Source organism: Pelodiscus sinensis, chromosome 21 (genome assembly GCF_049634645.1).
Source record: "Pelodiscus sinensis isolate JC-2024 chromosome 21, ASM4963464v1, whole genome shotgun sequence".
NCBI lineage: Eukaryota > Metazoa > Chordata > Testudines > Trionychidae > Pelodiscus > Pelodiscus sinensis.
In genome coordinates this window covers 4,139,856-4,167,441 of record NC_134731.1, presented here as the reverse complement: position 1 = coordinate 4,167,441, position 27,586 = coordinate 4,139,856, and the positions used below count along the sequence as shown (strand labels likewise).

Genomic DNA, 27,586 nt, shown 5'->3' with positions numbered 1-27,586 from the left:
CCCCGCCCTGCCCCCCCCAGCCTGAGCCTGCAGCCCCCTAGCCCCCCCCCGAGCCAGGACCCCGCCCTGCCCCCCCCAGCCTGAGCCTGCAGCCCCCTAGCCCCCCCCAACCAGGACCCCGCCCTGCCCCCCCCAGCCTGAGCCTGCAGCCCCCTAGCCCCCCCCCCGAGCCAGGACCCTGCCCTGCCCCCCCCAGCCTGAGCCTGCAGCCCCCTAGCCCCCCCCCGAGCCAGGACCCCGCCCTGCCCCCCAGCCCCACAGCACAAGGAGGGTGCCCGGGGCAGCAAGACTCCACCCCCACAACCCTACTGCAGGCGGACTGGGGCAGAGAACAAGTGGGGCCAGGCTGGTGATTTGGGAAGGCAAAGCCACCCAGCCTCCCATGGGTGACAGCTTTGGGGTGGAGGAGGCGGCTCTGGCTGTGTGTGTGGGGGGGGGCTTCAGGACGTGGGGGGGGGGTTCAGGATTGGGGGGGGGCTTACCATGAGCAGCTTCCAGTTAGTGGTGCAGCGGGGGCACTAAGGCAGCTTCCTGCCTCTCCTGGCACCGCAGAGCAGGCTGCACCCCAGCAGCAGGTTCCCAGACAATGGGGGTGCGGCGCTCGAGGCAGAGGCAGTGCGCAGAGCCCTATGCGCTCACGGGCCTGCTGCCGACCACTTCTAGGGCACAGCACGGTCTGGGATGCCAGGCCAGGCAGGGAGCTCTGCCTTAGCACCTCCATGGGTCACCTGATACCCCTGCAGTGAGACCCAGGACCTGACATTCCACCACCCACTGGGTCCTGACTCATAGTTTGAAAACTGCTGCTGTAATTACCTGATCTACTTCAGCCATGGGCAACTTAAGCTAGGGAGTGGCCCTCCATCTCTGTAGGCCGCAAGACTGTCGGAACCAAGTTGGTGACAGTAGTTTTGCCAATTGCACTTCCGTACGGAGACTTTACTGGGTGTGCTGACAGAACCGTAGCAGAGACTTTACTGGGTGTGCTGACAGAACCGTAGCAGCCCTTTGGTTGGATGCAGAGGGAGCACGGCGCTCACACTGTAGTGTGCAATCAGCATGCACCTCACCTCACATGCCCTTGCTTTATGCGCATGTCTCTTGAAAAATAGTGGTAGGGGAAAAAACGACATGGATGGAAGCCAGCAGAATGTGGCAACCCTGCACGTGGGCATTGGTAAAGAAAATGTCTCAGACTACACACAGAATCCCGATAGGCCACAGGTTGCCTAGCCCTGATCTACACCGTCCCATCCCTATACAGAGCCCTTATGCAACCTTTTCAATCCAAAGCAGTCCTCTGTCAAGGTCACATCCCTCTCTCACCAAATCCCTTGTTAACCCCACTTGCTCTCCATAGCCCAGACTTCCTGATTGCACTTCATCCAAAATGCACTTTTACCCCATTTTCTATCTCCTAGCTCCCATCTGAATTCTGTTTCTTCTGCCACACACAACCACCTATATTTTTCATTGTCACTCAACACCCTGTGGATAAACGGGGCTGCATTGCACAATCGTTTTTAACATTCCTGTTATCAACTCTTTAGGATTTTCTGTGCTAGGAAATGTACTTGGTGCTCTATTAGTAAACACATACCGCAGCACAAACCTAGCAGAGGACTTAAGGCATGGACCAGCAATGGGGGAAAAACACACAAACACAGCTCATATATATAAATGTAATAACCAGGGACAATAGTTTTAAATTATCTATGACCAAATGCTACAAGTGGGGGCCCTTTTCACTTCCAGCTTGAGTCCTGGACCTCTGTAGATCAGCCTTAGGCCTGTTACTTCAACACATCCAAACATCAGGAAACACCTGCCAGTCACATGAAGCCTTTAACTTTCCCCTCCAGGGCGTTACATAATCTTGATCCCACCTCTGTTTTCTCTCTCTTCTTTTTGCTCCTTCATCTTTCCACCTGCCCCTTGTGCTTGGGTTAGCATCCCCACACCCCTGCACCAAGTACTTTCCCTTTCGCTCAAATCCCTCCCCTCCTGAAATCTGTCCTTCCTTGGCCACTATCAGCAGCTATGAATGATTAACCCTCTCACTGCCGCACCTTCCAGCAAACTGCTGACATACCTGGAATGGGAGACACCACCTGCGTTTTGCTTTTCTGGCAGCACTCAGTTATAAACATCACGAGGCACACGTAGCAAACAGCTGTGATGCTCTCAGTTAGGTCAGTGTCCTGAGTCCTACACAGATCAGGGCATGTTCTCATGTGATACATGGCTCTATCCCCACTTTGGCATGTGCAAACAGTGAGTGAACAGTATTATATGCTGGCATATGTATCCCCAAGACATTCAGGGAAGTATGACTTAACCTCCCTATTTTGATTGGCATGGGTTGGTGGTTGTTTTTTTTCCCACTGCTCAATGTAACCGTACTGCACCATACTTTCTACCTTTTTATCCCTGCCCAAACCATTGTAATTAGAATCTTCTTCAAAGAGCCAAGCAGACAAAAGATGTGCTGCAATAAATACTACTTCAAGGGCCCCCGTTGGCCTTAATACAGGACAACTTTAGGCTTTCCAAATAATTAAGTGTGTGGGTGGATTACAGAACACCAATATGAATTTTTTTTGTTTAGCTAGGACAAAAGGAATTTTTAAAAAATTTAAAATCTTTTTTTCCCCTGTATCATACCACCTCCACCCTGAGCTAACAAATGAGAACCAGGCTGAAACAACACACTAAATTCAGCAAGTCAGCAGAATAAAGGCAAAAAGTAAAAAACAACTCCCCCCCCCCTCCAGATCAATGCTAAAAAGAGAGACATTCAATCATAATTAAGGTGCTGTTAGTAACCCGAAGGCTTCGGGTTTTAATATATAAATCGACAGCACTGACAAATAGCAAACCAGGAGAAAATCAAAACCAATCTGAATAAGCGAGACTTTCAGATGCAGAAACACATTTTCATGAAAAATGACTGCATTCTCACATTCAGCCATGAGCTTCTCTCTCTCTGCTGGCATATGCCCTACGCCCCAAAACTCTCCTTCACAGAGCATGCTTTGAAGAAAGACAACGCAAAGAGCCCATAAGTCATATAATCATTTCAAGAATTTCTAAGCCAGAAATGATCCCATATAGATCAAAAATAATACATGCATTTCTCTTGACAGCGCCAAGTGATTATACAGCGTTATTAGCGATTTGTCTGCCGGCCTTGGAATAGGTTAATTTCAGCAGAGAGCAAGAACGAGGCTGTACAGGACAGTTGGTGGTCCAGAATGAAACAGTGACAGGGAGGAACTGGGAAATTTGATCAGCACAACAATATTTTCCTGCTCATCACATAAGGATCTGTAGCCAGCTACAAAGGATGTGAACTCTAGTGGCAAAGTCAGAACATCAGTGGAAATTCTGCTCAACATGAAAGGGCTGTGGAGTTTGGCTCTCCGGTTCAAATCTCTCAAAGGGATTCACATTCCTAACTTCCATTGAAATCTGGAGCCTAAATATCTTTTGAGGATCTGGCCTCAGCTGCTAGTTTGAACTGGGATCTTGGCTGAGATGAGTTTCTGCTTGTTAGTCCAGTACCAGGCATCCCCACGTGTCACCTTTGTTTGTACTCTCAGCAGAGAGAGACCAAAGCATGAAAGTGAACACTGTTCCCCCTCTCACCTTAGGAGGTTGTCCCTGCAGATCACAGGGGCTAGACACACTCCTAGGAGAACAGTTTATACTGCTGTTACTGCCCATGCTCACCCCATGCTGGAGATAAAAGGCTCCACTCTCTAGCCCTACATGGCATTTTGTACTGGTGACATTTTAAAAACAGGTCTTAAGAAAAGAGCAAAATCTAATGTCCCTAACCAGCATGCACAACAGTCTCCAGAGCTCCATTCATAGCCCAAGACAGAGGACAAGCAGCAAACAAAATGTATAAATAAAAGAGCCCACTCCTTTCACACCCAGGGTAGCAGTTATGGGTCAGATGGCATAGGCCAGGACAAGGGCATAGGGAAGGATTGTGTCCACAGGACAGAGCCACATATCCTAACCAGCACTACGCCAGAAACATACAGCACCCTTTGAAATCCCCCGAGTGTTGAAGTGATGCAAGGAGTGTCAAGGAGTGTGATCTAAATGGGTTTAAGAAGGCAACGGAGTCAGGAGACCCGTTTTATTCTTGGCTCTGCCACCGACATACTACGTGTCCCTGGGCAAGTTAGTTCTTCTCTCTGCTCTGGAATACGAGATTTAATCATTCCAGAACCTTCCAAGGAGGGGATGGATTTCAGAACTCTTTGGCATTTACGTGACACGGTTGAGTCCTGCTTCCATCCGCCTGGAATGAAGATGTTAAGAACACCTGAGAGTTTTACAAATACGTCCCTGTAGTGTCACTGAAACTCAGTCACCTCTATGGTGTAGACCCCAGCAACCTGCATACAATACCCCATTCAAACAGCAGAGGGAGAGGAAATTTTGGCCAAGGACCCCCAAATTGTGTTCCAAAAAGCACCTTACACCCATTAACTTCCACACACAGCAGGCAAGGTGCTAGGCTTTTAATGTCTTCACTGAAAGACGTCTACCTTGCCCCTGCCAGGAAGACCAGTGGGAGTCAAGTGATCGACTTGGGAAAAACCAAGCGATGAGCTGAGTCTGCTGGGGTTTGAAGGCTCAAACGATTCTGCCATTTTGCAAAGATGATGGATAAGCCACTAAATGAGCCTTCTGAGTTAGTGGGAAGAGGCCAGAGCATTGACAGTGTATGTCAGCGGGGACTCATTTAAATACGATCATGACGTCATCACACCGCTGGTTTGGGAACCTCTGCAGTGCAGGCGTGTTTGAGTCATGGCTGGGAAAAGTGACTGCCCTCGCCACTTCCCACTTTTTAAATTACTCCTGACTTTTCACTCGCAGTCCCAAAACTTTCCTCCTGGGAGCAGAGCTACCCCTCAATCCCATGGCAAAGGCCTCGGGAACCAGATTCACTAAGAGGTGCTGCATTAGTGAGGCAGCAAGAAGGAATTAAATGGCAGTGTGGAGAGATCCTTGTAAGAGCAGGGCTGCGTTAGCTGGATACACTGACAATTCCTGTGTTCGACAAGGAACGCTAATACCTGTGCAATAGGCAAAGCTCTGTGGCACGTTTCATGAATAATTCAGCTGAAATTGGACTGAAAACATGGGAACGCAGACGGATATTTACACCCAGTGCTGGCTCTTGAAAACCTAAACATTGCGGTACATGCATTTTTGTAAGGTTGCCAGCAGAGTTGCTAGCCAGTCAAGAAAGGCCGTATAAATTCTTTCCACGGACAAACACTAGCTATGATAGAAAGAGACATTTGAGTATAAAGAAAAATCACATCAATGAACAATGAGATTCTCCTCACATATTTTGATTTTATTACAAGTAGCAATACTTTGCATATTTATAGGCTCTTTTTACCCACATTTTCTAAATATTTCAATAATCATTGACTAGTGAATGCTCCTGGCTCCACCTGGAAGAAGGCAATTGAGAGATCGTGCTTACTTGATCAACCATCAAAATGGCAGCCACCTCTGGGGTGGAATGCAGCAGCCGTTTAACAGTGCACAACAGCCCTACAAGAGTTTGAGATAGGAAGTGAGAAATGTTGTAGCCACACCAAGCTCCAGGGAGAAGGGCTTAGCTTGGCAGCAGGACACTTAAGCTGAAGTTTGATCAAGATACTTAGCCTACCACCATATTCTTATAAAAAGCCTCATGGGCTCTTTAAATGAGCACAAATAGGAAGGACCATGGGTTGTAAATGGCAAAAATATTAAAGGGTGATTAGACCTTAAGAAAGTTATTAGCAGCCAGGGCTGGCCACAGATCGGAGACGCTAGTAAGAGTCCGGCAGCTCTTACTACCTGTAAAGTGCAGAGCTGCAGCGTGGGTGCCTCCCGGAGCTGACACGAACCGAGCTCGAGCAGGCGCCTGGCGCTACCCCAGCTGCGGCTCTGCACAGTGGTCCTATCAGCTAATCGTACAGTGGATACAAATTGTATCGACTATACGATTAGCTAGGTAACCGCAGTTTAACATCCTTCCTCTATTCAGTATCAAATGCTGAAGCCAGAATGGAGAAGAGGAGCAGACGAGATGGAGACAACTGGGAGCTGCGCTACTGAGGTTCAGATGTGGGCTGTGGGCAAAGCCATTTGCTTGGGAACCAGCAGCCAAAAGTGTCCTGGCAGACCCATAAATCTCCCTCAAAGCTCAGGCGTGCCTGGCCACACAAGCGCTAAGGCAGTGGAGCATTAGAGATGGACAGCTAGAAGTGCAGGGCTCATCTGCTGAGGTGGTTCTGACCATCCTACAGGGCTTTGACTTTCACAAACTGTAGCCAGACAGGAACCCCCTCCACTCCCCTGTAACATCAATTTTTGCTTGCCTGGAGCATGCAGGGCACACAGAGCAGAAGGCCCAGGCTGTGTGACCGTGAATGGCTGTAAACAGAGATACGCCAATTGCTGACCAAGAGGCTGCCAAGGAGTGCCCTTGACTTAACCCATATTGATACAAACACACAGCCGTCCGCGGGGGGAGGAATCTCTCGCCCAGCAAAAAAATGTCTAGTGCTCACAATTTAGTTCTCTCTCTTGCAAGTGTAAATTAAGTTGAAACTTGCTTGTAAGAACTGGCACCACAAAACGGACCAGGACAATTTGGTATCTTAAGATAAGAAAGAGGATACGGGCCCCCAGGGGTATAAAGATGGGTCCAGCAGCACATTTACTCTGAGTGTCAATCTACCATCTATCTGCTGGTCGGGTTAGGTGTTTGACCTCCCGAGGTTCCAGAGGGGACGCCCACCTCGTATTGGTCTTTCCTAGGAACTGAGAGACCGGCCCTGGCCTGACACGCTGGAGTCGAGAGGCACAGAAAGGGGTAAAAATTGTACCTGGATGTGGTCCTTTGTCTTAAGTGTACACATAGACTTAGAGCTCTTTAAAGATTAAGCTGTCACTTGGTACCATTATTTCTATTTTCTATCTTTATTTTCTTTGTAACGATTTTTAAAAATCTGTATTTGCTAACAGTTAAGAAAGAGAGCAATAGCCATTGTAACCATATGCTTTTATAAGTCTTTTTAATAAACCTGTAACTGTTTAAGTTTTAACCTGACTCCTTCAGTTGCTGTAACAGAACCAAGCACAATTTAAAAGAACTTCAGCCGGTCATAAGGAACAGGTATAGGAAGAGCTTGGGCGTTTGGATCTGTGTCACTCCCAGGTGACTGGTCCGTTGGGGCACCTTTCAGTCTTTCCCTAAGGCTGCCCACTGCGAAGGAATCTTGCATTCTAGCAGCTAAAATCTGAGGTGTAATAAGCTCTTCCTATAAAGGGGCATCTGTTGGCCTGCTGGCTACCCTCTGCGATGGGACCCCGGTCCTAGCAGTAAAGACACGGACGTTAAACCTTTTCTCAGAAAAACAAACAAACAAAACACACAAACACACACCCCTGACCGTCGGCTGACACAAACTTTACCCTGCTCTCTGGTATCTGTGACCCACGGCTGAGCAGGTCCAACATTCCCAGCGTTATCATGGCAGACAAGATACACCAAGATCCACGGGTGGTGGGTGAAAGTCCAGCAGGGGAAGGCAAGCCCCAGCCCCGCCCCTTCCACCTGAGGCCTAGCCCTGGAACCAAGCCCCGCTCATCCCTAGCCCCATCCTCCCTGGTCACATGGAGGGCTGGGGCTGCTGTGCTTCAGTTCTGGCCTGACCCTCCCCAGCAGCCGGGGAACCTGGGCTGCCATGCCACAGCTCCAGTCCTCAGCAGTCGGGTGCGCAGGCAGTTTTGGGAAGGCTATGCCTTTCCCTCGTCTACATTACCGTCCGTCCATGCCAAGGTCACACCTGGAGGAATGAAAGGAGCAACCTCAGGAGGTGATGAGGTTCTGGGACTGAAGAACGACAACCCCAATCAGACTCTCTTTGCAGGAGGGACCGTCTTTCGGGATGCCTTCTACAGGGCCACAATGAAATCTGGGTCCACAAAAAGCAGGCTCCTAAGTGATACTCATAGACTTTAAGGTCAGAAGGGACCATTATGATCATCTAGTCCGACCCCCTGCACAACGCAGGCCACAGAATCTCACCCACCCACTCCCGGAATAATCCTCTCACCTAGATCTCTCTGATACTGAAGTCCTCAAATGGTTTAAAGACCCCAAGATGCAGAGAATCCTCCAGCTGTGATCTGTGCCCCATGCTACAGAGGAAGGCGAAAAACCTCCAGGACCTCTGCCAATCTACCCTGGAGGAAAATTCCTTCCCGACCCCAAATATGGCGATCAGCTGAACCCTGAGCATTTGGGCAAGACTCACCAGCCAGACACCCAGGAAAAGTTCTCTAGAGTAAATACATAATACGAATACATCGCCTCCAATTTTAAACAATTATTTACATAGCACCTCTTCCCACAGGACCTCCAATTCTTATGCACATGAACAGCTAAGTCCAGAGGATTTCATGAACAATTACTTTTTGTGGCCTTACACTTTCTAAAAATCTTGCCCCTTGCTAGAAAGCACTTCAAATCAGATTCACAACCACAATAAGGCAGGTTGCTGGTTACTTTTAACAGCAATGTGATGTCCCACCCTTTACTCGCCTGGTCTCTTCAGACAGTGAGGTTATCTCTGATGTCCTACAGTACACTGCACAGTGCAGGCCCTCACTCGGCACTATTGATAATCTAGTTCAGGATCCAACCCCTGAAAGGTGTGTGTTTTACTTTTTGTTTTCAGTTTAACACAACTTGCCCCCCTCCTCCAAATTGCCCGAGAACCAAGCAGCCCAGTGCGTGCCCAGCTCTCGGCACAAACGTTACCGTTATTTATCCTCACAACACTCCGTACTATTGTCCCCAAGGAGCGAGACTAAATGATGGGCCCAGAAGGAAAGTCTGTGGCAGAGCCAGGACTTAACTTACATCTCCCAAGTCTTTGGCTCATCACTGGGCCATCTCTCTCTCCCTTTCCCAGCCTGGGGTTGGCGTTCTTTACACCAGGTTGTTTGTACCGCAACCCCAAAACCAGGATCAATGAACAACTCTCAGATCGACCATCGAGAATGAAAAAAAAAAAATTTTTTTTCTGAACATCCACCACAAACCACAACACAGCAGCCCCAGAGAGAGAGAGAGAATGCCTGTCTTTAATGTAAACGTTCTGCAACGGTGACAGAGAACTCCACATTATTCTATCCATTCCTTATCAATCAGATTTGGATCAGTGCTCTTCTTAAACTTCACTGGGGGTGAAAGTGAAAGCCAGGTTGAGCTGCCTCCCAGCCAGACTGCTGGGCTGGGTTAACTTAACTCCCCCACGTCGGTCAGAAGCCACGGTACCAATGTTAACACACTGGGATTGGAACAGGACAAGGGACAGCTCCCCGGACACCAGCTGACAGATCCACTCGGGAGGGGCCAACTCTGCACCATGGAACTCAAGGGGAGTTTCCTCCATCGCTTCCCAAGTCTCAGGAGCAGCCCAAGAGCCAACTCCACACAGGATGTAAGAGCAGCCTCATGCACCGTCCTTCCCAGCCAGGCGATCGGCCTGGAACAAGGACAGGTCACGGACACACTCGCCCACCGTTCCGCAATTCAGAGACCCACCGAGACCTGGAAACTCGACACAGCCTCCTGGGTCAGAACCAAGAGCCAGCCAGAGGTTGGTTCCTTAGAGTACGGCGAACTGGGCTATTGGCACCAGTGTGAGCAACACGTCGGGGAAAGTTCTCCAGCATGGGCACAAAGCCCCTCGCTCCCCTCCTGCCGCTAGTGAAGGCGGCCGAGGGTTGTTACACAGCCCCCTGCCTCTGGCGAAACAGGCGAGCAGCATTTTGCGAGGCACCAGGGTGACAGTTTCCCCCGTTCTCTCTCCCCAGAGGTCAGGAGAGGAGACTTTTCTGCCCCCGCTCAGCTTTGGCTCCTGTGGGCTCCATTTGCAGGGGAATCCAAAAGCATGACCAGACGCCCTCCCCCAGCATGCTCCCCGCCGCTGTCGTGTCACTAGAAACCAGGCTGAACGGGAGCTAGCGGAGGTCCAAGCGTGCGCAAGGCTGCAGACAAAGTCATCCAGATCTAGTGGCACGTTCGTGGGCTCGCCTTCCGTCGGAATGACATTCTCCCTTCTCAGCAGCTCGCCGGGGAAAGCTAGGGCAGCAGGGAAGAGGCAGAACTGCGTAGTCCAGGCCTGACGGCGCTGCCAGGGCCAGCTAGAACCAGCAGGCTCCTCTTCACTGCTCCTATCGCCTCCATCTGCGAATGAAAGGGAGAGCGTGCGTTGGGCACAGCACTGGCTCCAGCTTTCTGATGGCCAGCTGCACGCAAGCGGCCCCACAAGGCCCCATGCACTAGACTCTGAAGCGGAAGGAGGCGAACTGGTCACTGGATCCCGGGGGATCTCTGGAGGCACAAGGAGAACAAGGCTGGAAAGGGATGGGGGTTCTTGGTGCTCGGCTCAGATCCGCTCTGCCCTCGTGCCGGGGAGGTTCAGCCCGGGGCAGGAGGCCAGGGTGAGCGAAGGGCCCAGTACTCACTGCAACATGAGCAGGGAGAAAGGCAGCGCCAGCCGAGCAGGAGGCAGCTACAGCAGGGAGTTCAGGCTGTTGGGAGGCTTTAGGAAAACAGCAGCCCCTGCACGTCTGAGAGGCGTCCTGTGGAGGTGACTCAGGGGCCAAGATGCAGGTACGGGACTAGCAGACTGGACTCGGATTCCAAGCCCGTGAGGGATCATTTCGGTCACTTACTCTGGGCACATGCTGCAGTCCAGGCTGGATCCTCTGGCTTTGTGACACGGAGAACCAAATGGCTTCACTCAGCGGAAAAGCCTGCTCATCTGAAGACTTGACTATAGCCCGGCGATGGGCAACCAAGAGGGAGTGGGCTGCTCCTCCACCTCAGTGGGTCTCAGCAGCCCATGGCCACTGGGGCTCCACCTGCCGCCCCCCCCCCCCCCCCGTCTGCCCCTCTCCCCCACGCATCGCTCACACGCTGGGGCACCGGAGCCCTGCGCTTCCTTCCCACCCAGAGCTGGAACACGGCGAACAGCTGATTGGCGGCATTCCAGCTCGGGGAGGGAATGCAAATCAGCAGGTTCGTAGCCCTGCAAAAGTGCTGGGAGGGAGGGGGAGCAGGGCGGGCGGGGTGCTGGTGCCCCAGTGCTCGAGAGCTGGGTGTGTGAGGGGAGCAGACGGCAGTGCGGCGGGGGGAGCCCGTGTGGGCCACCTAATTGCCCACCACTGCTACAGATTGTAACCTCTTCGGGGCAGGGGCTTACTGTCTATCGCCTTCCTGTGCAACCGTGACGCCCTGCTATCCTTTTCCTTCCCGCGCCTTCTGGCAGGGCTGCTCAAAGCCATTTCGCCACAGCTGACTTTTAATGGAACACTGGGCTTTAGAGGAGACAAGATTTTTGGGGGGGGATCAGTTACTCAGCGTCTTTGCTTTGCAAGGAAAATTCCAGAGGCACCTCCAAGAAACCGAACGTGCTTCGCAGGATTGTGCCCCAAACTCCGTGGGCTCCTGGTGCTATCACAAGACTCCTAACAACCAAAGGCCAGCTGGTCGGTCGGGTGTGGGCCTAGTGATTCAGTATATAGAACAAGGCCCTCAGTGCGTCCCTTTGCAGGCTGTGTTAATATCCGCACACGACCCACATGGGCCGCGCTCTGCTACTGGGGACAGGCTCTGGGGATACTTACATCCTTAAACACTTATCTTTCCCTCCGCTCGCCACTCGCTGTCCGTCGGGGCTCCAATCCACTGCAAACACCTGCCACCAAAGAGAGAGACACTCCTGTCACAGGGGTGGGGGTGGGCTCTCCTTCGCACCGCTGGCAGGGAAGAACTTCAGCTTTTCGGACAGTGGTGGTGGCCACAGCGCTTGCGGGGTGGGTGAGCGCGAGCCCCGGGGTGAATGGCCTCCTACCTCATCGGCGTGGCCGGGGAGATCAATGGCCAGCTTCCTCGTCTTGGTGTCCCAGACCTTCAGTGTGCTGTCACTGCTCCCGCTCACCAGCAGGCGGCTGTCAGCCGACCAGGCGATCTGGTAAACAGCAGCGACGTGCCCTCTCAGGGAGGTGAGGTACCTGAGAGAGAGAAAGGGGTGAGGTGGGGCTGTTTGAAACATGAACATGCTCTGAGAGATAAAGGGACATGCCCAAGGTTACAGCTAGTCAGTGGCAGGGTGCAGAGTCCAAGTGCCTTGCCCTAGCTACTAGGTGCGCTAGCTCAAAAGCAGAAGGGTACGAGTGCACGTGCATGAGTGCGAGTACACGAGTGTGAGTCCACATGCACGCACGCACGAGTGAGAGTCCACACGCTCTGTGAGTAAAAGGGTTCTGCCTCAGACATGGCAAGGCAGTGAGCGAATTTCTGCACGGGCTGACCTGCAAACGTCGCGTCTAACAGCCCAGGAGAACCTACTTTCCCGTCCTGCCATCCCAGAGCTTGATGGACTTGTCGAAGGAGGCGCTGGCGATTATCCGGGTGTCCGGGGAGAAGAGCACGTGGTTGATCAGCGCTTGGTGGCCCGTCATTCTCTCCAGCGCCTTCTTGTCCTCTGCTGGGACCCACAGAAACAGCGTGAAGTCGTCCGACCCGGACACCAGCCGTTCCGGGCCCTGGCCCTGCGACACACACACAGTCGGCAGGGAGCCTCGGCTCGCACAGACTCAAGGCTGCACCCCGGAGCGCATCCTGAGCCAAGCAGGTGGGTTGACGGACTCCTGGCCTGGCAGCGGCCGTGCTAAGAGCAGGGCGGGGGGAATTTCTCCCCGGAGACTCACCCTGACTTGGTCGTACCGGAGCTGAGCCTTGCGTTTCAGTTCTGCCACTGCGAGCCGGAGAGAAGGGAGATTAGCCCCCGGGAGGCGAAAGGCCACTTGTGCGGAGGCGCCCCCCCAGGGCTGTGACTCAGGAAGCGTGTTGCAGGGCCGTGGGGAGGGGTTTGGAAAGAGTCACACGCTGACCGAGAACACGCAGCGCTTTGCACGGCAGCCACCATCTGCGGCTACGGGGGGGGGGCTGTTTTCTACCCAGAGGAACGGGGCTGCTGGAGGGGACCCTGCTCCCTCCCCTCTCCCCCCGGGAGCTAGGAAGAGAAACTGGGTCTTCTTACTCCTAGCGCTGGGCCCCACCCACTGGCCATGCTGCCTCCCCTCCGCTCCCCTCCCCGTTCCGCAATGGACGTAAGGCTCTTACGGGCGCCGTTCACGTCCTGCGGGTTGACGGAGGCCTCGGCAGGCTCGAAGGCCCCCGTGCGGAGAACGTAGTCTGTGCTCAGGGCCATGGTGTTCACCCAGTGTGCGTGGCCCTGCAGGGTGCGGCAGAGGATTCCCTACGAGCAAAAAACCCGCCTGCTTAGAAGGGGCAGTGCAAGGAGTAGAGCTAGGGCCTCCCGGGCTGTGGGCAACGCCGAGGGCAGGACATGGGCCTTCCCCCCCCTCCATGCAGTTCCAGGCAGCGCGAGGGTCCCCCGGTGGGACAGTCCCGCTCCCAGCTCCACTTTGAGTCAGGCCAGGGGATGTCCCAGCCTCACCATCCATCAGCTACGGGCAGTACCGAGTTCGGAGGACAGGAACTCCTGGCTCACGGCCGGGCCAGCGCCGTATTCCCCTGGCTGGTGGGTCCAGCTTCCGTGAGCAAGCGCCACAGCCCCCGGGGCACACACAGTCCCTCCGACCACCAGCAAGCAGCACCAGACCCATTTCTGCCGGGCTGCCACCTATCCTGAGCAGTTCCCAGGTTCCACACCCTGCACGACCAACAAATTCCCTTGGCCGAGGAGCAGAGCAGCTTCCCAAGGAAAACAATCCCTCCAGTTCCTAAAATCCGCCAGTAGGGGGTGCAGCCGAGCCGCAGGCGGCTAACGCATGCGCCAATGCGGGGCCAGGCCGGGCAACACCAATTCAGGCCGGATGCGTCGTTTTCCTGAAGCCCCGCCCCCGCCCGGGCGGTCGCACTTACATCCTGGCCTCTCCAGACCTTGATGGTTCTGTCCTGGGAGGAGGAGTACAGCAGCCCGTCTCCCCCCCACTTGACACACGTGACCGACTGCGTGTGCCCGGTGAGGATCTTGTCGCACCGGCCTGCCACGGTGTCCCAGATGCGGATGCTGCCGTCCTTGGAGGCGCTGGCCAAATAGCGGCACTCGGGGTTTCTGGACGGAAGGAAGGAAAACTGGAACCCGTGAAGGCAGAGGACGGCAAAGCCAGCTCCTCTTCCGGCAGCGACCCGTCTGCATCAGCCCGGCAGCCAGAGAGAGGCCAGGGCTTCCTTAGGCTCATGAGCCAAAGGGTCAGGCTGGGCCAGTTCTTGGACACGTGGGCAGCCAGTCACATAGGCAACCAGGTGGCCAGAAAGGATCAGGCTGGGGGTGGGCGGGGCTTGGCTCCAGGGGTGGGGCCTCAGCCAGAAGGGGAGGGGTTGGGCCTTCACCTGCCACTCAAGCTTGGATGGGACAGCGAGCATGGAGGGGGCGCACTGCGCCCCCCCCAGCAGTTCTCAGCCTGGCGAGATGCTCGGGGCCCCTTTGCAGAGGAAACGTAAATTCCTGGCAATGGAACCCAGCTGGACGCTGGGCATCCCCCACAGGTTTCCCAGCACTTGCATCAGCCCCTGGCGACCACCATCCAAGGCCAAATACTCGCCCCTCCCCCCGGGGCTCTGCCCAGTGAAATCCCCCTGGCAGCTGGATATTGCACCGATTTGCCGGGGGTGGCGGGAGGCGTGGCCAGGCACGCAGGTGACAGAAAACTGGGGGTCAGAGGGAGGAACATCCCCCAGGCTCTAAAGGGAAGAGTTACCCCTTGGCCCAACCCTGCCTGAGGGCCAGTTAAGAGATGGCACCAAGCCTGCCACATGCTCGCAGCTCGCACTGGTCAAGGGGAGGAAAGGCAGAGGCTGCGGGGCAGGGCAGTTCAATGCAGCTCCCCTTTCTGCAGGCATGGCGTGAGGAGCCTGGCCAGCTGGAGAGACAGATCCTAAGTGGTGTGCGATTTTTTTTCCACCCATGTGCAGAATAAATTTTGTTCTGTGCACCAAGGCATGTGTGGATGTGCACCACCGGTAGAAACACAGGCTGCTTGCTATGGGAGCTCTGCTAATCTGCGGGGCGGCATTTGACTCTCTCCTGGGTGCCCGCCCAAATGCTCAGCTTACAGGGAACGCTGATCCTGAGTTCCCCAGAGCACGGGCAGGAGTGGCCAGCTCGTCCCCTGCTCCTCTTTTCCAATTAATTGTTTCCAAACCGGAATTTCCGACCAGGGAATTCAATGGGCCGGGCTCTGCTTCATAGGGACTAGTTTTAATTCTTAGAACCTCTGCGATCATCATCTCCACCCCCCTCCTGTCGAGCCCGATGGGGCTACAGAGCCTGTGCAGTGAAGCAGCCTGCAGGGCAAAGACACCAGATGGCGGAGGCAGGGGGCACGGGCAGAGCAGTCATCCCGGGCAGGGCTGCATGAGGAACGAACGCCCTGTGAACCGCAGCTTCCCCCTGGCTTAGGTGAGCTGGGGAGGAGCATGTCGGGCTGCACGTTACACTCTCGGCAGCCGGCACAGGGAGACACTAGCAGTCTTGGTCACCCCCCGCCACCTTTCCCTAGGCCCCTCTTTCGCTGGGGGACTCTGCTTTGGAGATCGGGCGCGCTAGGGATCGGGAGCTAATCCCAGCTCTAACTCCTCCTCTCTGGGCAGCACTGGGTTAGCCCATTCCAGCTTCACCTGCTCTACCCTGTAAGATGGAGGCAGCACCAGACTCGCCTCCCAGCAGCAGGGCACAGAGAAAATCAGCACAGGGCTTTGAAAACCTAACACAATGACTATGGATACATACCCAGCCTTATATCCATTGGGACTGGCACCATTATCCCCATTATACAACAGCAGAAGCTGAGGCCCAACAGAACAGTGCCAAGACCCGGGCTGCCTTGTAGGCTGGTGGCTGCGGTGGGATTAGAACCTGCATCTCGGGCTGCCCAATTCACTGACACCTACTGGCTGCTTCTCAGCCTCATGTCGTCCATTGCAAGGGGAGCCTGGCCACAGCAGGCAGGGCCATCGCCAAGGCGGGGGGGAAGGGGCCAGAGAGTCACTTACAGGTGGAGCGGTTCCCAGCACAGCCATGTGATCCATTTGGAGTGTCCGGCGAGCACCCTGCCCATCTGATTCCCCGTCTCCGGGTCCCAGAGAAATATCTGTACAACAGAGCCAGCGAGCAGGCTAGACCACAGACCCCGCACTCCCGTGTCCCAAGGAAAGTCACGCTCCTTTGGAAAAGGTGGGTCTGCCCTTCCGGTTCAGCTACTCTAGGCACGGGCAGGGGATGAAGTGAGGACGGGTGGATTCCTTGCCTGGCCTTTGCTGCACCCAGGTGACACCTTGAGGAGAGCTTTCTCTTCGCCCCCTTAGCTCACCTTGCTGCAAAACAACCAGCCAACAGCCAGCTCCTTCCGAAAGCCAGCGCCAGCTGCTACACCTGGTGCCAGGTAGGGACATTAAAAAGCCGTTGCTTTGGTAACGGCAGAACTGAAAATCTCAGCTGTTACAGGCTGTGGGCTCTGCAGTACAAGCTCTATAGGGCAGAGCCTGGAGTGCGGGGCAGCAGCCGGCTCCCTAGGAGCTGGTGCACACCAGAAGCCGGTTTTTAAGCCAGCTCCCAGCCCTGCTCCCAGAGAGCCGGCTGCCGGCCCGCACTATGGGCTCGGATGCACAGCCTGCAGCACAGGGTGGCAGCCGGCTCCCCAGTACACAGTGGTTCTTCCGATAAATGCTCGTCCAAGGAGCAGAGACATTCATCATCTGCTCGTGGAGAAGCCAGAGACCAGAGCAGAACAGCTCATGGGGTGAGTTTAACCCAGAGCTTTGCCTCCCCTCCGGGGTGCTCTCTTACTGCAGACGCCCGGCATCCAGCTGACAAGGAGTTAATAGTGTAAATGGGCCATCTGCGGGCGGAGGGGAAGCCAGGCAGCCCCCGCTCCCCTAGTCTCCTTTCCCCACACAGAACCCAGGGGCGGTCAGTCCCTCTCTTAGCAGGTGCTCCACCCCCCCACACTCAGCACAGAGGCTGTTGCTGTCCCATGCATGCCAGTGGCTGGGTTATGAGTCAGGGTAGTGAGTAGCGCTCCAGCCAGGCCGAGAGCTGCCCGCTGAGACTGGGGCATGGATGCACTAGGCGCTGTGAGCGCACTCAGCAAGAGACCTGAGAAGGGAAAGAAGGATCCTTCTCCCCATTTTACAGATGGGAAACTGAGGTCCAGCGAGAGGAAGGAACCTGCCCAAGGACACACAGGGAGGATGCAGGAGGGCAGAGCCCACATCTCCGCCCAGCTGCTCAGAACAGCTACCACACACGGGCAGCAGCCAGGAGAGACGCTCCTTACGGGGGGACTGGCAGGCCCTGAACCCCCGTGTCCAGCAGGGACAGCTCAGCCTGAGGCTCCGAAACAAGCCAACCTCTCAGGAGTGGCAACATCCTCTAGACCCACGCGCCCCAGGCAGGGTGGAGGAGGGATGTCTAGCCAGGGGCCCAGGTGTGTCCCACTGCTGTTCTCGGTGAGGAACTACCTCCCAAGGCCTGTTCCCACAAGACACCAGCCCCCCAATCAAGAGCTCCCCCCAAAAGGCCCAGCCCAGGCCGTTCTGTGCCTCTGCCGCAACGTACCTGATTGTTTTTGCACCCTGAAGCCAGCTTCCTGCCATCGGGGGACCAGGCGATGCTGAGGACCCAGTGCCTGTGACCTGGCGACGGGGGAGAGACCAGGGGTGAGGACTAGGGGGGTGAACGTGGGCTTGGGCTCATCGATTACCCTCAGTTACCTGCCCCCTCGTGCTGCTGCCTCTCATCAGAGGCAGCAGAGGGGGAGGCGGGAGCCGGTGCGCATGGGGAGCCAGCTTTTAAGCCGGCTCCCATGGAGTCATCCCACCCCCCCGCTGCCAATCACAGAGGCAGCAGCAGCGGCGCAGGGGGTGGGGGCAGGTGGGATCCGGTACATGCAGGGAGCTGGCTTCAAGGAACAAGCTGCCTGGGCTCAGGAGGCAGCGCTTAAAAGCCAGCTTCCCGCGAGCACCGGATCCTCCGGAGTCACCTGTCGCCTCCCCCGCCCCGGGGAAAAATCCGCCCCTTACACGCTCACAAGGATAAGCGCATTTGCCCTAGTGAGGACAGCCCTCCACTGTGGGGTGTCCCTGCCCCCGAGGGGCAGCTGAGGCTGGGGGTGGGGCAGGACTCCCCTGCGCTTGTCCCAGCCTGTCCGACTGGTCCCCCCCCAGCCACAGGGAGCTGCCCTTCTTGCCACGCGGCGGCCCAGGCGCCCCCCAGGCACTTCCAGAGATGCCTCCCCACAGGCCGGGGAATGGCTGGGCAGCACACGTGGTGCTCGCTGTGCAACGGGCCCCTCACGCCCTGGCCCCGCCTGCAACGTGCTGTGGGTCCGGTCGCTCTGCCCCAGCAGACACGGGGGTCGCCCCAGCCACTGCCCCTCAGGCCTCGCCGAAAAGGCCCCCGAGCTGGGCGCGTGGCGAGACCCTCCTGCCTGTCTCGGTTCCCCGGCGCGTGCAGCACGAGCTCAGGGAGCCGGGGGTCACCCGCTGCCGCCCAGCGAGTCAGAACACCCCACCGGGCCTCCCCCTCCCCCGCTGCACCCACCTTTGGCTGTGAAGTGCGGCGTCTCCGTGCTGAGGTCCCAGAAGCGCACGGTGGTGTCGCCGGAGCCGCTGGCCAGGTACCTGAGATGGTGAGGAACAGGCTGCCTGGGCTCAGGGTGGCAGGTCCGCTCCCCCCTCCCCTCAACACAGCCTGTCTCCCTGTAACCGGGGATCTCGCCTTTGGCAGCCCCCTTCTCCGGCCATCCACCCCCCCTCCTTACTTTCCAGTGGGGCTGAAGGCGACGGAGATGACAGCCTCGGTGTGGCCCTCCAGGGAGCTGGTGCAGCGCGTCACCGCCCGCACTCGGAACACGGCCTGGGGCTGGTAGACGATGTCAAGGACTCTCTCCGTCTCCACCGCCTGCCCCACCAGCGTCTTCTCCAACGACGTGACAATCTCAGCATCGTGGACGTAGAAGGCCAAGGGCAGCGGCTCTTCCTGGAAGGCAAGAGGCAGAGGCACTAGCTGGGGGCAAATTGAGGCTCATATGGCCCCGGTTTACCTCCACCCCGACAGGAAAACAGTTTGGGGCCCCATGCACTTCCCGTTCCTCCCTCCCCAGGGCAGCACTAGGCTGGGGAGATGCACTCACTCAGCATCAAGGCAACAGCTGACAAATCTGCCCGGGGTAGATCGGAAAGACCCTCCCCGTACAGAGCCCCTCTTTGTGCCTATCCCTGGGTAACTGGGGGCCAAAGGGCTGGAGTCCCTGGTGCGGCAGGCCCAGGCCGTGCTACGAATGGCCTTTATACGAGATCCCATAGCTAATCTCTTGCCTTCTCGCTACAGTCCGACAGGGAGCCCAGACCACCCGGCTGGATTCTGCTGGGTGAGCAGCCCTGTAGCCCAGACAGTTCCACACGTCACGCCCAGCACTGCCGAGAAAAGCCCCATTGCTCTGTGCCCACCCCCCCAGGCGGCTGGCAGGAGCCCCCCACATGCCAGCCGTTTGCAGCCCCCCCATGAGAGCAGCAGGCCGCGGGGGCGTTGCTGGCGGGAAGTACCTTCTGGAGGAGAGCGTTGCAGACCAGCTGAAGCTTCTCCGGCGTGATATCGACGGGCACGTCAAAGGGCGACCCCAGGATCTCGCCAGCCTCATCTTTGAACTGGATCAACAGCCTTTCCACGTCCCCTTGCATCATGGCGACCTGCAAGCGCATTTCTGCCTCAGGGCAGCTCGGCCTGACTCCAAATCAAACCCGCTGCTCCACGGGGGGCTTGGACAGAGACTGACAACAGCCAAACCCACCCGCTGTTGAGGGTGCCACCGCTGCTCCATCGGCCCCTCTGACCGGGTGCTCTCCACGTGCCTGGCATCGGAGGATCTCAAAGTGCTTTCCTGCCCTCCCTCCCATTATCTCCATTTTACAGATTGGGAAATGGGCACCCAGGCCCCGGGTCACCCAGCAGAGGCAGGTACAGAATAGGGATGTAAAATCCTGTTTAAAATGTGAACTGGTTAAACTAGATGTTTAACCGGTTAACCAGCCCGCTGTGTCACGTTGTGAGTGCAGGCCGCCGGAGCAGCCTCCCCTGCCTGCAGCCAGTTAACCGTTACCCTCACCAGGTGATGCTCACCAATAACTGGTTAACCGTTGACATCCTTAGTACAGAACCGGGTAAGCCTGACTCCCAGCCCCTGTCATCTACTTGGTGAGAGCCCCTCGTTAGGGATGTAAAATCCCATGTAATTAGTGAACCAGTTAAACATTAAGTTATGTTAATGTTAACTAAGTTTAACTAATGTTAACCAATTAAACAGGGGCGAGCAGAGGGGGGAAGGGCTGGCACTTTCCTTCCCCCTGCGGAGGGCAGCTGTCCGGGGTGGATGAGAGGCTGCTCCAGCCCCTATCAGTAACTGGTAAGCCTCATCCATTCAGGGAGAGGTTTACCAGTTACCCATGAACATCCCTGCCCCTTGGCAGCCTGCCCGATTCCGCTCTGCACACGGTGCCCCAGGCTCTTCCCCCAGGCCACAGGCAGCGCCAGGGACCATCCCGGGGTGTTCCTCGGGCACGCTGCCTTGGCCCCCTTTGCTCAGCCAGCACCTCCCACTGGAGTCCCCCCCAAACTCAGTCCCTGGAGCTGGGGGGAGGTTCCAGAAAGCTCGGGTCCCTTGGAGCAGCCCCTTGCTAGAGCGCCCCGCCCAGCCGGGGCACCCCTGCTGCAGCGGGGCCCGCAGCCCCCTTGCTCAGCCTCTCCCGGCAGCGGGGGCGAATTTCCAGCCCCCCCCCCCCATGTCCGGCTTTACAAGGGGAGGGCGCCCCCTTCTGCCCAGCGGCAGCCAGGGCTCCCCAAAGGGGGGATGGGGCAGGGCCCCCAGCTCCCTGCAGGGGCTGCTCTGAGCTGCCAGGCCCCCCCCTCCCCAGCCAGCCCCGCTGCCAGGCCCCCCTCCCCAGCCAGCCCCTCACTCACCTGGGCAGCGCCAGCCACGTGTTGACTGCAGCCCGGCCCACGTGGAGCGGAAGCGGTGAGGTCATCTCTGTGCGCCCGGCAGCGGCTGGGCCAGGGAGCCCCGCTGCCCCCTGCTGGAGAACGCGGGCACAGCCACGGCTCCTGGACAAAGGGAACCGCAGCTGGGAGGCAAGTGCACAGCTGGGGCAGAGAGAGAGAGAACAAGGAGTCTAGGGAAGTGGGTCTGGCCCACGAAAGCTCATCATCTAATAAACCATCTTGTTAGTCTTTAAAGTGCTACATTGTCCTGCATTTTGCTTCAAGGAGTCTAGGGGCACCTTAAGGACTAAGGCCACGAGTCGAAAGCTTAATAATCTATCGGATCAATACACATGGACATTTACAGCCGGTGTTTTTCATTTTGCCTACGCTGGTGCCGTGTTATGCCACGAGGAGGCAGTAATTGTCTTCCATGTCCAGCATGCGCGGGTGGACGGCATAATTAGAAAATTGGAGGGGAGGTTGCCACACCTTGCTACGCTCCATGCGGTATCAGCTTGATGGCTGAAAAACAAAACTTGACTTTGACTTGTGATGCACAGGGAAGATTGTGGGGAGCATTAACCAACCGAAGAGGCTCTAGATGTCAGTACCCAGGAAGAAGAATGATTCAGTTTGTTTTGTCAGAGTTTAAAGCTGGCAGTTTTCTAAAATTTGTAACAAAGACAAGGTCCAGTACATTTTTCTAAAGCATCTCCTTGCGTCTTGTTTTTGCTACAGCCACTGGTTAAACAAGCCAGTCACAATGAGCTGTAGGGAGATTTAATGGACCTGTGGTTCACTGACATTCACCATAAGGAACAAAACAGGCTGGATGACAAGACCGTTCCCTTCCAGCTCGGCCCAACTGCCATACACCTGCCGGAACAGAGGCTCATCCTGAAACTTTACAAGCCCATGGGTACCAAAAGTTCCAAGTGCTTTAGAGAGAGAAAAAGGATGAATGTACATACCCCCAGAATGAGGCAACATCCGCCGTTGCTCCCCTGCTAGCTGAGAACAGCCTAGTTCTTGGACAGTGCTCAGTGTTGGCCAACTGCTGCAAGTAGCTTTGAGGGGAATAGTAATATTTCCTGTAAGCATTAATTTAACTGGCAGTCTCTAGCCAATAGCACTGGACTAAGGCCAGGGCTGTCCTTACACATATACAGAATGCGCACTTGTGTATGGCACCTGACAACATAGGCACCACCCACCAATCTCTTCCTATCCCTGTTCTATGGTTCTGCTTCCTCCGGATTGTCTAGTTAACTTAAAAGACCAGATCTATTAGGGGCACACCGAACCTGTGAAAGAGCCACTCATACAGTAGTGAACATAAGAACGGCCGTACTGGGTCAGACCAAAGGTCCATCTAGCCCAGTAGCCTGTCTACCGACAGTGGCCAACACCACGTGCCCCAGAGGGGGTGGACCGAAGACAATGATCAAGCGATTTGTCTCCTGCCATCCCTCTCCAGCCTCTGACAAACAGAGGCCAAGGACACCATTTTATCCCCTGGCTAATAGCCTTTTATGGACCTAACCTCCATGAAATTATCTAGCTTCTCTTTAAACTCTGTTATAGTCCTAGCCTTCACAGCCTGCTCTGGCAAGGAGTTCCACAGGTTGACTACACGCTGTGAAGAAGAACTTTCTTTTATTAATTTTAAACCTGCTCCCCATTAATTTCATTTGGTGTCCTCTAGTTCTTCTACTTAGGGAACTAATAAATAACTTTTCTTTATTCACTCTCTCCACACCACTCATGATTTTATAGACCTCTATCATATCCCCCCAGTCTCCTCTTTTCTAAACTGAAAAGTCCCAGTCGCTTTAACCTCTCCTCAGATGGGACCTGTTCCAAACCCCTAATCATTTTAGTTGCCCTTTTCTGAACCCTTTCCAAGGCCAAAATATCATTTTTGAGGTGAGGAGACCACATCTGTACACAGTATTCAAAGTGAAGCCATTTAACAGGCACATACTAAGCCTAGGTACATCTGGTCAGTTTCTGACTTTACGGTGTTAGCCAACAGGAGCCTCGTTTAAAATTTGCTTTAAAAACATTTCATTAGTGTGTGCCTGAAAATCATAACATTGCTTCTCTAACAAACTGGCAGCCAGGGGGGTGCATCGGGCATAGGAGCAGCGGTTTAATAGCCTTGATAGGGGCCCATAAATCCTAAGGACAGCCCTAAGGGTTAACTTCTCAGAGCTTTAGTTTTGCTCCAGAAGCCTGGTTGATTAGACATGAGGCCATTTGTGTGGGTAGGTCAGAGCCTTTGCTTCTGAACTATTCTTCCTTGCGGCATGTAGCTGAGCCCGCTCAGTTTAATTTCTTCCCGCTCTAGCTGAACAGCTGTGGCTGGAGAGAGCGGAGTGGATTCAGAGAGAAGTCCTGGCTTTCCCAGCAGAGGTTAGATTCTGATGCAGCTACGTGAACCAGGTGCAGAACAGCGTCGCTGTCTCTCTTCCAAGGCCCTGCCTGCCATTATTTTGAAACCGTCTTTTCTTCTTCCCTGGCAACTTCCATGATCCTGCAGCAGTCAAAATCTTGTGCTTACGACAAGCTGCTAAGATTTAAGTACAGATCCCCTCAGAAGCTGGGAAGGAAAATTTGTTTAAACAGGGAATTCCAATAATAAAGACAATACTCCTCGCTGCTAGCTTTCTGTCATCTGCATGCTGGCATAAATATCTCAGTTTTCAGGAACTTTCTGCTGTGTCCCAAGAAAATATTCTTTGGTGTGTTCCACTGAGGGAACTGGATTAAGGGGGGGGAGGGCTAGCTGGGCAGCTGCCTGGGGCACCAACCTATGGGGGGGGCGCCAACCTATTGGGGGGGGCGCCTGATGGCAACTGTAAGGGGCGCCATGTACCCGGCCGTGCGGCGCCCCTTAGAGGCTGCCATCAGGTGCCGCATGCCCGATTGCAGCTGTAAGGTGCGCAGCCACGCATGCATTGCACGCCCACTGCCTGGGGTGCAGGAATGGCTCAAGGCAGCCCTGGTTCCACTCACTCACTGTAACAAGTTTCTACCACCTCAGTGTAACTATGAATGTCATATACTATCAGGGGTTTCCACAGAAACTTATCAGGAGGATGTAACATGCATCAAAGATGCTTTGCCACTATAACAGTAAAATGGAGACTCTGAAGACTCTACCCCCAACAAAGCCATACGTTTGCAAAATCACAAAAGACATAGGCATAAGGTGGCCACCGGTTTGCCGTCAAATCTTGTATCACCGGAGCATACAGGATCAATTGCCTGATTTTTTTTAAGTCAATGCATATGCAGTTAGTACGTATTTGACAGTGTCTGAGCGCAGCTGTATTGTATCCAGCAGTCATGGTTTAGCAGAAACCTTCTTGCTTCAGTCAGAAGCACTGCATTCGAAGGCGAGAGTACAGACGCTTCATAAGCCCGCACTGTTAGGAGCTGTGCTCTATTTTCATACTGTATCCAGGATATTGTAACAGTTATTGGTGCCCCACCCTGGACCACTGCATGGATAGCGAGAGGAGGGTACTATTCCGGGAAAGCCCCAGGGTGTCAGTTTTTCCAGAGTCAGAGCTCGAGGGTTCGAGCCCCCCATCCAACGTGGCGTCACCCAACACAAGCTTGGCGATGGATGCACCTGGCACTCTTGGGACATAGGATAGATAATAGGAGGCCCAGAATATAGGGAGGTTGGGGGCCTCCTCCAGTGGTGCAGTGGATAAGGTACCTGTGTAACTCAGTCACTGTGTGACTGAGTTACAACGTACGCTCGTACTCCACGTTCTTCTAAACTGATGCTTCGTTTTCTTTTGAGGCCCCAAGTTTATCATTTCAAAACTTCATCTTGCTGAGCTTCTATGCATAATTTCCATCAGAAAACAAATTAATCTTGCCAATATATGAGCATTTCCATTAAGGACACTAAGTATGGCCAACCATAAATAACCAGCCAAAGAGGCATTTCAGGATTCCCCCCCTCCATCATGAAAGTGGAGATCTGTGCACAAAAGGCATGTAGGAAAAATCAAATGCCATCAAAACAGAAAATTGACACAATTTTTAATATTTATATATTTTAAATCAAAACACAATTAAATATAATATGTTTTAAGTACATGAATACTTGGGCATGAGAGAAATAAGAGGTGGTACATAGTACCAAAAACCTTATACACAGCCTTTTTGCTTCTTCTTAGACAATACACAGTGTGCCTCTCTACAGTCAAATATTGCAACAGAATAATATTTGCTAGTTGATCAAGACTTTCTGAACATTGGAGATGATTGAGAATTTATATAAAGTGATTTTTTTTGCACAATCTTGAGAAAACAAAGCAATCATAAATAAAATAAACCCAAACCAGAAATGTTTCACAATAAAAATACAGCAATAATCGATTGGAATGACAGCGTGAGTGCTTCAGATGCTCTGCAGAATCATCTTACTAGTCTGGAGACGAAAGTGTGGTTAGAAGCTCTCACTTTTTGTTTAGACCAAAGGCTATATAAGTTGCAAATGCTGAAAATAACAAAAGGAAATAAAGGCAAAAAGCACTAAAACGGAATGATCTTTTTCCTTAAAAACAAAGATCTGAGAATAGATCTCAGTTTGACGATAGCACATTATGGAGAATGATAGTAACTCATAAGGGCAGTTCTTTTATACCTGCATGGAGAATTAAGAAAATGGAGCAAAGCCCACTGGGTACAGTCTGCTCTGCACAGTGGGCTGGACTCAGAGCCATGAATCAGAGATTGAGGGCTGCACAGGCCAGAGACTGGTTTGTAAATCTTCTGCATAGAAGCAAGGAATGGAAGCGTATATGCAAGTGTAACAGCTTGACTAAGGGCAGAAAGTTACATTGTCCGGTCTTCACTCCTGGCCACTTTATGCTTCTTTCAAAATTAATGCAGTTACGCAGGAAGTAAAATGTATTTATCTATCTTACAGTTGAATACTCATCTAGTTCAAGTAAGGAAAAATATACCGGTTATAGCTCTTTCGATCACTCGCTGCCAATGTATTCCTCATCTCAGGCTGATCTCGCCAATGGGTAAGGTCAGGAAGCTGCCCTGTGGCCTTTACAGTTGTGTGTTTAAAAATGACAAGTACAAGAACTAGAAACCACAACAAAACCTTTCCCCTCCCTGGTGTGGCCCATGTCCCATTGCAGACATTGTGATGAACAGTCCTACAGAGATGGGGTAAAGCATTTGTGAAGCTGACCACAGTTTCCCAGTGACATGTTCATGAATTGCTTCTTCATCTCTTTAAAACCTTCATTATTGTGAATGCCACGTGCAGTAGAAAAAAAACATTGCTTTGTACTTTGTGGAGGAGATCCAACATTGCTCCTTTTCCTCCTCCCTTATGGATGAGAGAATATCAGCTGTCTGGAGTAACAGTGCTTTGTTTTCATTGGCTGTGTTAGAGAAGACTCCACCAAGAGAGAAAAAGTTCACTTATCTTCAAAAGCAGAAAACCAGATTTCCTTGCTCTGGCATTTCAGAAATCATAGCTGGGAAACAAAACATGTATTAAAATTATTTCTAGACAAAGTGCCTGAAAACTGCACAGCTCAACCATCTAGTGCAGGGACAGGCATTTGCAGGGGCAAAGGTTTGCACCAAGTTGGCTAGAAAGAATTTTTGATAAGAAACTTCCAATTACTGCAACTGGACTTGCTTAATTTGAATCCCAACCATCTGCAACCACTGATTTTTAAAGGCTCCTGTTTTTAAAATGTTAATATATTCCATGTGACCTTTTCATCTACTCACACTGATCTACTGATTTGATTAACCGTTATACAATTTAAACTAAAGTTTAAGACACTACTCATATCGCTCCTGCAGAAACAGGACGACAGTCAAACTAGAGGTATAAATCTATATTTTAAGTAGACATTTAACTCCTAGGTGATGATGGTACAGAGATGCAGACAAATTTCATAGTTTCTCCTTGGCCATCAGACAGTTTGATTACCAATATCAGGAGATTAGTGAAGAGGAATACAGCAAGTAACTAAACTGTTTCATAATAAACCTATTGCATTAGAGGTTGTTTGGTAACCTGGTATCTTGTGCGACTGCAGAAAACCAGAAACACGAAAACATTTAGAGTTATTAAACGCATAAACATGATGCTAAATCAAAGCCAAATCTATCTTCGCACCATAAATGTAGCACACTGACAGAGCTGGTGTGACCAGTACGCAACAGCTTTCAAGCTTTTAAATGTTTTATTGATCTATTAAGCAGTATGTTAGTACTCAATTAATTTGAATTAACAAGTGTGAACTTAACTAAGGCATTCCAGTATTGACCACCCCTGGTAAGAAGGCAATCTCTTTAATTAAGATTGCTTACAACGATTCCCCCAGAGAACAACAGTGAACATGAGATGAGACGACTTGTACAGCTGTGCAACTATGGAGAGATATTTTCTGTCAAAGCTATCTATAAAG

The 27,586-nt window shown here is 53.3% G+C and overlaps 2 protein-coding genes across 4 annotated transcripts in view; both read right to left on the bottom strand.

The window, feature by feature from the left end:
* Nucleotides 1-9,160: 9,160 nt before the first annotated feature.
* Nucleotides 9,161-22,170, bottom strand: NLE1 (notchless homolog 1). 2 transcript variants are annotated; one of them, XM_075904647.1, is made up of 14 exons: nt 22,088-22,170; nt 21,096-21,275; nt 19,685-19,828; nt 18,901-19,118; nt 18,681-18,760; nt 17,697-17,773; nt 16,133-16,230; nt 14,000-14,192; nt 13,235-13,370; nt 12,820-12,866; nt 12,458-12,660; nt 11,961-12,120; nt 11,734-11,804; nt 9,161-10,288 (listed from the first exon to the last, which is right to left on the bottom strand). In XM_075904647.1, the coding sequence occupies exons 3-14, from the start codon at nt 19,820-19,822 to the stop codon at nt 10,276-10,278; spliced, it is 1,434 nt and encodes a 477-aa protein (XP_075760762.1). In that variant the 5' UTR covers nt 19,823-19,828; nt 21,096-21,275; nt 22,088-22,170; the 3' UTR covers nt 9,161-10,275. The 2 variants fall into 2 exon arrangements, with proteins under 2 accessions (XP_075760762.1, XP_075760761.1); XM_075904646.1 differs by lacking the exons at nt 21,096-21,275; nt 22,088-22,170 and adding an exon at nt 19,930-21,047.
* Nucleotides 22,171-25,161: 2,991 nt separating this feature from the next.
* Nucleotides 25,162-27,586, bottom strand: part of AKAP10 (A-kinase anchoring protein 10) — a 35,687-nt gene continuing 33,262 nt past the window's right edge. For both annotated transcript variants that reach the window (XM_006138680.4, XM_075904645.1), the window contains one exon: nt 25,162-26,638. In XM_006138680.4, coding sequence (XP_006138742.1) covers nt 26,633-26,638 — 6 coding nt within the window. In that variant the 3' untranslated portion in view covers nt 25,162-26,632. The remainder of the gene's footprint in view (nt 26,639-27,586) is intronic.

Coding starts and splice junctions, on each gene's coding strand:
- NLE1 (XM_075904646.1), bottom strand. CDS start 19,959: ATGGAGCAGCGGTGGCACCCTCAACAGCGG. Junction 18,761..18,900: donor GCCTTCAGCCCCACTGGAAA/GTAAGGAGGGGG, acceptor TCACCATCTCAG/GTACCTGGCCAGCGGCTCCG. Junction 12,661..12,819: donor TCCGGTACGACCAAGTCAGG/GTGAGTCTCCGG, acceptor TGTGTGTCGCAG/GGCCAGGGCCCGGAACGGCT.